Raw genomic sequence first — 9,419 nt, 5'->3', positions numbered from 1 at the left:
TGTGCTTGTGAGGAAGTCGGATTTGTGCGGGGAAGATCCTGCCTCTTAAGCCTCTTCCCGTAAATCTCTCTTCAGACCACACTGCAGACGGATGAGGTGAAAAACGTTCCCTGTGGTACCAGGTGAGCTGTTCAGTAGTCCTGCATTTTTGCTAGAAACCTTTGGGTCCTTGCCCTTATTCTCCAGCACGCTTTGAAACGCCTCAATTTGTTTTCCCACCACCAAAACCGGTGGGAGGCTCCGTAAGGTGTCTCCCGAGCCGAGGAGCCCTGCTGGGATGTTTCTCTGCAGCCAGCCTTGGGCTCTGTGCCGAGTTTTCCAAACCTGGGCCCACATTTCATGATCCGTTTTCTGGAAATGTGTGTAATTGAAGCCAGGAGCCCGGTGCGAGGAGCGGTTTTTGGGGGTGCTGTGGCCGTGCCGAACCGGGAAGCGCACTCAGCCCGCTAGAGGGGAGTGTCCTCTGCTCGGAGCTGCCTGGCTGCTCAGGCATAGTGCTTGGCCTCCAGCAAGCTTCACTTTTTTTATTATTTCGTTTGTTTATTTTCTTCCCTTTGCAGTGGAGGAGTGATGATTTATTTTGACAGAATCGAGGTAGTGAATTTCCTCATCCAGAGCGCAGGTGAGTTCTTTCCCTGGGACCCTGCAAACCCCGCTGCCCAGAGCTGTGTGTGCCCCTGCGGGTGTGAAGGGCTGGGGCGTGGCTCTGCTCTGACTTTGGAGTGTACCCCGGGTGTTCCCCCGTGTACTTTGGAAAGCCATATACTTGCTGGGCGTGAACTTTAAACCAGCTCTCCCACATGTTTTGTGTGTTTATTGTTTCTTGCACGTACTTGTTCTGTGCTGCTAGTTGCTTCCTAATACCCGAACACCATCCGTTGCTTTTATTAATTGTCTTATCATGGCCCCACTGGGCTTTATGCTTTGGTGGAGAACATCTGATGTGAGTGACAAGGTGTGCAAGAGGCAGGGTGTCTGGGAGCAGAAGGCTGCTGAAGCCTAAGGAGAATGATCTGTGCAGTCTGTTCTCCAAACTCTTTGATTTTTAACGTGATGTAAGTGCCTGGCTCGCTGGTGGCCTGCTCGGAGATGTCGGTTTGATGCCGGCTGCAGGGTGCCCTTCTCAGACCGCGCAGTCTCTGGGTTCTGCAGCTCGGACACGACCCGTGTGTACCTGCAGATAGAGAGGGCTGTTGTTAGTTACCTGTCCTGTTTACAAAGCACGTGGCAGGATATCAGTTGGGGTGTTGTGCGATGTTGGCGATACATAAAAGTCTGTAAGGTTTTCACTGCAAGTGCTGCACGCGACCCAAGACCTCTGCGTCCCAGCTGCTAACGCCAGTTTCTCCTCCGCTTTTTGTAGTTTACGACATAGTGAAGAACTACACTGCTGACTACGACAAAGCTCTCATCTTCAACAAGATTCACCACGAGCTGAACCAGTTCTGCAGCGTCCACACGCTGCAGGAGGTCTACATTGAGCTGTTTGGTGAGCTGCCCCTCTGACCTCCCGCTGCTGCGTTGGTGGCTCCCTGAGTGACGTTTCCGATGGCTGTTTGCATGGTCTGTTGGTGCAGGACTCGCTACTCCCAGCTCTTGGGTTTTTTTACCCATTATTCCAGTATGTGCTTTGTTTGGCATCAAGATTCTAAGCCAGCTGCCATCACTTACTCCTTGTTATCTTGTGGTGTTGAGTGCTTTGGTATGTTGTAACAAAAAAAAATAAATCCAAACCCAAACCTGCCCATGGCAGCGGCAGGCTTCAGGGAAGGGAGCAGTAATTCTGCAGCATTATTTGTGTGTTTGGCTTGTTCAGTCAGTCACAGGGTTTGCTAGGCCAGATGGAGAAGCCAGTCTTCTCTTTGCTGTTACAAAAAGTATGAGCAAGCACTCCCTGGCCCGTGGGTTTGATGAGCTGCGTGTGCCCAGGCACCGCAAGTGTGCGCCGGGGAGCAGCGGGGCGTTTGCCGAGCTTCCCTGACCTTCGGGCCCTGGGAGATCGGGCAGTGCAGGCGCTGGCAGAACGTGTTGCAAGAGAGTCTGAAGGAAAGTTGTGGTTTCTTGGTAGAAAGAGACCGGTCGCTGCCAGTGCTGAGTGTTTTAATTACGGCTTTGGAGTGACGAGAACTCCCTTCCAGCATTTGGGCAGTGCGACAGCGCTGGCTGCGGGCGGGGTGTTGCTGTGAGTGGTTTTGGAGCCCAAATGGACAGGTCCTGTGCCTGAAAGGACGCAGGGTGTTTGCAGATCCCTGTTCTCTGCTCAGAATGGGCTTTCCAAGGAGCCTGGCTTTCTGCTTTCTGACATATTTCTGCACAAGACGCAGAACTGGGGGGGTCAGTTCCCCTCCAGTTCCTTTGTGGGGCTGCTGGCGGGCGAACTGGTTCTTTGCCGATGGAGTCTGCAGATGTCGGCAGCTGCTGACGACAGCGCCTTGAAATGAACTCAAAGCCGCTGATTTGCACGGAAGGAACTCGTATAAACTCCCGTGTAACTCTTTGTTTGAGCTGAAGGTTTTCTGGCTGAGGAGCTCTGAAATGGGGCACAGTCCATTTCATGCAGATTTATGTCGTTCTCTGCCCCCACATCTGCGAGCAGGTGCAGGAAACTGATAGCAGCTGTTTCCCAAACTCCTGGCTGAACCTCATTACGGGTGCGGGTTCCAGATAGCTAAACTGGGACCAAGGCAAATAGCCCAGGAGTGCGATGTGATCGCTTTCAAGGCCGTTACATTTTTATTTTCCCTTTGCACTTCTCAGCAGGCCCGAACTGGAAACGCTGCTGTCCTTAGGGCTGCTCGTTGAAGCAGGGGTTTGGATTGTATTTCATTTTGAAATTTCTGAGCTACTCTGGAGTTAGCTGTTACCCACTGAGCCAAACAAATGAAACTGATGATTTTTTTGCAGCCTCCTAAAGTAATTAATGCAGCCGTTTCCGTTTTCTGTATCTCCTGCTGGCACAGATGTGGTTCCCAATCAGTCAGGATTTAGCTGGACCACGTCAGGATCTCTCTGGGAGGAGGTCAGTGGCGAAGTGGGTTAGAGTGCTGATTCTTTATCCTGAATACTTCTGGCTCGGAAAGGTTCCAAACTGCAGGTTACGGGAAATGGGGAAGAATTTTGGTTTATGCCTGCCGTGTCCCAGCGGTCTGTCCCAAGCATTTGGCGCTGGTCGGTGCTGCTTGACATGCTGAGAGAGACAGGAACCTGCCCTGGGGGCTCAGCCCAGCACTTCTACATCAAACTTACATTTGTACTTACTTTCCAGGAATAAGAAATCTGAGCCATTCCAGCTAATTCTGTACGCGTTGACAGCAAGCTGCCTTGTGGGATTTTTAGTCACTTTTTTTTTTTTCCCCCCCCAATCAGATCAGATTGATGAAAACCTTAAACTGGCCTTGCAGCAAGACCTAACTACAATGGCCCCTGGATTAATTATACAGGTAATCACAATTCCACTTTGAGATGTCTGAGGTGCTGATCATAAGGAGGGGTAAGGGCTGAAAGGAAATAGGAAGTTGTGAAACTTTTATAGCAAATTGCTTTATAACGCAGACTTTGTTTAACTGGAGGAATGAGAACAGTATCCTTTCCACCCTCTCTTAGCTTTGATGTGTTGGGATCCTTCTGGTGTTATTCTGGGTGTTGATTTACCCAGGTTATAACCTCCTGTGGTGTCCGAAGGTTGTTCAGTCCTGCGTTTGCTCTGTGGAGTTTAGACCTGGTCGTAATTTCTGCAGCACGTGGGAGCTTTGTGTGGCAGAGCATGCCTGAAGCGTTAGCTCCCCCGTCCTCGGCAGCCTCGGGGGCCGTTTGGCTTTTGGTTGTTGGCTGCTTGCCTATGTTTTCTTCGGTCTCTCTTTCCAGGCAGTTCGAGTTACAAAGCCAAACATCCCCGAAACAATCCGGAGGAATTATGAGCTCATGTAAGTGCCTGAGACTCGCACCTTTGTGTTACCCAAAAGAACCGGTCAGCCAGATTAATGTGTTTTCACAGCGTGCAGTGATCGGCCTGCCCTCGGCCAGGCCCGCTCCCAGCCTCGCGCTGCCGTTCAGCGGGCGGGCACGTGCCTGTCACTGCAGGGTCACCGCCGAGTCAGAAGGTGTTTCTCCATTTTGAACTCTGGAGCACAGAAATTATTTGCCTGGGGGCTCCTTCCCCTTGACACCCGCCCTGTTTTACAGAGGCCTCCCAGAGCGAGCGAGTGAGTGGCAGGTGGAGAGATTCCACCACTAATCCTGTTGTTTGACTAGGATGGAGAAACTGTTGATTCAACACGCTGAAGACTTGCAAAGCTTTAAAATAACTTTCTTTAATAGCACTTGACATACTGATCCCTTTTCAATGCTCTGGGCCAGCTGCCTTCTCTTGCACTTGATCATTCAGAGCTGCTTACGTCCTCTGAGCACGCTGCCAGCAGAGTCTGTGTAGGCCAGGATAAGATCCCTCTTGTCCATTTTGCTTCCCTAGCGCTTGTACAACCTTTTGGTACCGTGGTGCGTCACGTGCGATGTGGTCACGGTAGGCAGAATCCCAAACGAGCCTGTTATCTGTCACCGTAAGTACAGCAGGGTGTGTGTTGAGAGAGACTTGACTCTAGTTGCTCTTCCCTCGTGGGTAGCAGGAGCACAGAGTATTTTATTACGTACACACTTCTAAAACTGACTGGTGTATGTACAAAAAAGTAAGATAGGAATAACTTTCGCAGGTAAAACGCCACTGGATTGAGCAAAGGGTGATGTCAAAGCTGTTTCCAAAGGAACAAGAATAGCAGTCTGTGAGGACAAGGCTTGCACAGAATTTTCATTTCTTACTTTGATTAAATGATTTCCTCGTTAACAGTAGCCCAAAAAACTCACACATGTGTATGGTCTCTGGCCTGCCTCTTGTAGAAGGCATCATGGCAGCCTGCAGAGAGCAGCAGGGAGTGTTTCACGCTGATTTGGCAAAAGTTTTCCTGCTAGGGAAGGGAGGAGAAGCAGCTCTGGTTTAGAGGAGCAGCTCTGCGCGCATGGGTACGTGCCCTCGCTTTCCTGACTGCTGCCTGCCCTGGGCACCTGCGCGAAGGGGTCCGGAGCCTGCGGTATAAGGCCACACCACGTCGGTAACCTCACGTTTTGTAACTGGCTTCTTCTGCCTCACTAGGGAGAGTGAGAAGACAAAGCTGCTGATCGCAGCACAGAAGCAGAAGGTGGTGGAGAAGGAAGCGGAGACAGAAAGGAAGAAAGCTCTCATCGGTCTGTATGTCTGTGCTCAGAGACAGGAACTGTGGGGAGGTGTGCTGGGGTTCCCTGGTGGGTGATCTCTCTGCTGCAGTGCCTGTTTGCTGCTGATCTGAGACTCTTCCAGAGTTTTTCAGGTGGGTTCCAGCTTTGCCCACATAGACTGATGCCTTCTGAGGGCTCAGAGTTCTTCCCATGATTTATTTCCACCAGAAGGAGGTGGTGAGGGCTTTCAAGGGTGAAACTGCTTCTGACATTAGGAAGACTGTGTGATGACGATGTTATTTTTTGTTTCAGAGGCAGAAAAAATTGCACAAGTTGCTGAAATAACGTATGGGCAGAAGGTGATGGAGAAGGAAACAGAGAAGCGAATTTCGGAGATTGAAGGTGAGTGGTGAGTGCTCCAGTAGGTAAATGTTCTGTGGTGAATTTTATCTACAGATCCTGAAGCAGTCCACCATGGGGTTAAGTAGTTCTTGAAGTGTGTGTACTGGTTTGTGTTCGTCCATCCCAGCTGACATTCACAGGGGTGAAATTCCTGGTCTAAAGTCTTTTGTTTTAGCTGGTGTGTGTGGTACCTTATGACACGTTGCGGTTCTGAATAAATATATTCTGAAATATTTAGAAAGCGAAGTCTGGCTACTACACCCTCTGCATCAGCAGGGGTCTCTAACTCCTAGAGGTTGAGAGAAGGGGAGGGAGAACTGTTCCTTTTGAAAATGTAGTATTTTGTTTTAACCAATAAATCTGTAGCTCCTTTGTTTAGTTTGTGGTTTTGCTTTTTCATCCTCCTTTAGTTTTGCAGCTAACTACTTTAGGAACTAGGGTTGACCAGAGGCAGGAATTAGGAATCTTTCTTTGCAGACTGTGCTTCTTCAAACTCTCTTTCTCAAGGTGATCTTTCTGGAAGGTTGTACTGTTAAGATAAGATGTGCCCCTGCCCATCTGATGCAGTGCTTTGTCACGGAAATTCCAGGACGTGAAAAGGGGTCTGCATTTTCAGCTCAGAGTGGCAAGGCCTTGTTTTCAATTACATTCATTATAGGCCCTGTCAAGCTTTGCAGAAGGCCACTGAGGAGCCAATTAAGAGTTTTACAGATCAGCAGCTTCTCATTAGGAAGCTCTTTGCAGAAATACAATGGGTTTTATTCCTTATAAATGTGTGTCACCGGGTGCCAGGCCTTCAGCTCTCTGCTGGCAGAGGATTCCTGTCTTCCTCGTTCTTTCTAGTGTCTCTGGCTGGGCCCACTCTTCTTAGCCAAAAGAGAGGCAGTCATGGCCCAAACCATCCAGTGGCTTACACGATTTTTAAGTGTAGCAGCTCACAGGACTCCCTGCTAGTGTAGGTAAACAAATGGTTTATCCAGCTGTGCCACGCTCCAATCTAGGCTGGGCTGTGGTACCGTCGTGTTGTAGAAGGAATGTGAGGAGGTCACGTCCAGCCAGATGACACCCGTCTGTGCTGGCCTGGTACCACGTCCTTGTCGCTGGATAGATCAAGTGTCAGAAGGAAAGAAAAGGAGTGCAATACAGAAAGGGGAAGTGTGTCTTTCCTTATGTGTCTCTGCCAGGAGTTGGGGAATTTTGGTATCCTGCAGGAGCAGCCCCTGCACGAGGTTGTGGATACTGCAGAGGAACAGCTCTCCAACATCCGTCCAAGGGGCAGAGCCTGCAAAGGTTAAAGTCGTCTGCCTCTGCGTGCCAGAGCCTTAACCCCAGTACCCCAGGCAAAATCCCATCTGGGGATTTGCATTCGCAGTCACAGCCCTCATCTGCAGAGCAGTCGGCCGTGCTGTTCTTGGAGCCTTGTGCACGTCGTGGGGAAATGCCGCTCCTGCAGCGGAGCCGTGCCTGCGTTTTCAGCACGAGAGTTTGGGGCTGGCTGGAGAAGAAAGAGCGTTCTCAGCCCGCGTGACGGGTAGTAATAAAAACCTTATGGTTGTAAAATGCTTTGAGGTCTTCAGTTGCAGATGCAATTTACTTATTTAATGCTATCATCCTGCTGCGTTTTAGATGTAAATTGAGATCCCGTTTCTGTTTCAGAATTTTCCCATTTCGTTCCCCCTTCCCCTTGTATGCATCCCATACAGTTTAGATGTGGTACTGGTCACTTTGAAGTTTCCAGCTGCAAATGGTGCTAACATGGCTGGAAATAAAAATCTGAATATGAGAGCATGTGTTTTTCTTCCAGATGCTGCATTTCTTGCAAGGGAGAAGGCAAGAGCTGATGCTGAATGCTACACCGCTATGAAAGTGGCCGAGGCCAACAAGGTACTGTTATTTCCTTACACTGAGCCTCGAAGCAGGGTTCCTGACCTTAGGCTGTATAGAAACACTCAGCTAAAGAGCAGTCTCTGTTCAGCGTTTGCTTTTGTTGGGTCTCACTGTCAAAGTCAAAAGCCAACCAAAATTGTCAAAAAGCAAACCAAAGCCATCTCCTCTGAGAGAAGTTTCACTGGGACTGAAACAATTAGATCCTTATTTGCAAATTCTTTTTCTTCCTTGGACAGATGAATTTATGACAACTCCGGTAGATGCTAGTGGGGCCGTGGCTCCCTCTGGAGATAGAGTATCAGTTTCAGCGTTGCCCTTTCACGCTGTTGTAATCAGAAATGTCAATTCTGTCCAATCCGCAAGCTGGCAAGCGGGGGTGTCTCTAGAGCGGCAGGCAGGCTTCGAATAAACAAGCGTTCACGTAAAGAACAAATGGAGCTGATCTTAAACAGCAGACTAACTAGCCTGCAAAGCCCTAGCACTGCAAAAGAAAATTACTAAAAGAAACCCACCTGGAAACTGAAATGATATGGATCGAACTGGCAGGCTTGTTATCGCCTCCAGCAAGTTCCCAGGACATCTCGGGAGGAAGACTCTCTGTTCTGTAAGGGTCGGCTAGAACGGGCAGAGGTCTGGGATGTTTGTGCACGAGTTTTGCCCCAGTTATTCTGTCCTCTCTGTTAAATGTCGTTATGCTGAACGAATGAGCTCTGCTCTCCAGAACAGACTCATCAATCTACTCTCTGGAAAAAAGCCACTTGTGTTTTCCTTCCCAGTCGCTTGCATTGCAAGGGCCTTCAGTGAGTTATGTGCTTTCAGGCATCTCCGTCTCTGGTACATTTGGCTTCGACATTTCCCCAGCTGCTTCCATCACTTTCTCATTTTGCCATTTAGTCGCAGGGATTTAGAGCTTTGCTCAGACGTACTGAAAGAGAGCCTTCTTCTGGGCACTCGGGCTTTGCAGCTGAGGAGAGGACGAGCATGCCTGCTAGTGTTGAGGAAAAGTAGATGCCTCATGCTCGTGGCAGAAATTTGATTTTGACTGAATCTGAGCTGTTGGTGATTTGGTTTGGTTTTTTGTACAGCTGAAGTTAACTCCTGAGTACTTGCAGCTGATGAAGTACAAGGCTATCGCAGCAAACAGCAAGATCTATTTTGGTAAAGATATTCCCAACATGTTCATGGACTATGCGGGAAGCCCGACCAAATTTGCAGAGGGACTGGCAGAAGGAATTCCAGAGGAGGATGGGGCAGGAACCAGTGAGGACACAAAACTACTTCATAACGTCAACTGAACAGAAAGATTTCTATCCGTTTTATATCGAATGAAACACGAACTGGGAAGTCCCTTTTTGTTTTCCCCCTTCCCTGTACTGAAAGAGATGAACCAGACTTAATCCTTGCGATCTTTTTTATGACAATTGGACACAAAATCTTTGGTATTTATGGGGTGTTTTTACTGGTAACTTCTAAGCAGCCAGCTCCAGGTATGTCCTCTAGATGTACCTCTCCTGCTCTTGGACATAGAGACCAAATTATTCTGGTGAGGCTAGCTAGACTATGTTCTGCAGCCAGCTTAGCTGGGTACTTCATTTTGGATTGAGGTGGTTTGTAGCGGTTGGAAGTTAGAAAATTTCGAGGTTTTGGAGGGAGGGGAATTGCTGCTACAACTTTTGTTGGCTGTTTTTTGTTTTGGTTTGGGTTTTTTTGTTTGTTCGAAATCTTGAGTACTTTATTTCAAACCCCTTTTGAAAAAAGGTGCTAGACTTTCACACACTAAGCATGTCTGCTCGAAGACCTGGACCTTGTCCCAGTGGCAGGTCGCTGCCTGTCGTGGGGCGCGGGGACCAGACAGCCCGTGTTGGCCCCCGGCACAGGGTGCAGCACGTGCAAAACCCCCTTTCTCGGAGGTCTGAGCCGATGCG

General features: G+C 49.2%; 1 protein-coding gene across 1 annotated transcript; it reads left to right on the top strand.

Moving 5' to 3' along the window:
* Positions 1–69: 69 nt before the first annotated feature.
* LOC104268099 (erlin-2) lies at positions 70–9,077 on the top strand (the record flags this gene model as incomplete). The annotated part of the gene is made up of 9 exons (XM_009874562.1): positions 70–122; positions 561–622; positions 1,364–1,489; positions 3,367–3,440; positions 3,865–3,923; positions 5,144–5,235; positions 5,518–5,607; positions 7,412–7,491; positions 8,580–9,077. Coding segments are annotated over 9 exons (846 nt in total), but the record flags the coding sequence as incomplete, so codon positions are not given.
* Between the last annotated feature and the right edge of the window lie 342 nt (positions 9,078–9,419).

Source organism: Apaloderma vittatum, unplaced genomic scaffold, assembly GCF_000703405.1.
Source record: "Apaloderma vittatum isolate BGI_N311 unplaced genomic scaffold, ASM70340v1 scaffold39598, whole genome shotgun sequence".
Classification (NCBI taxonomy): Eukaryota; Metazoa; Chordata; class Aves; order Trogoniformes; family Trogonidae; genus Apaloderma; species Apaloderma vittatum.
This window is presented reverse-complemented; position numbering and strand designations above follow the sequence as displayed.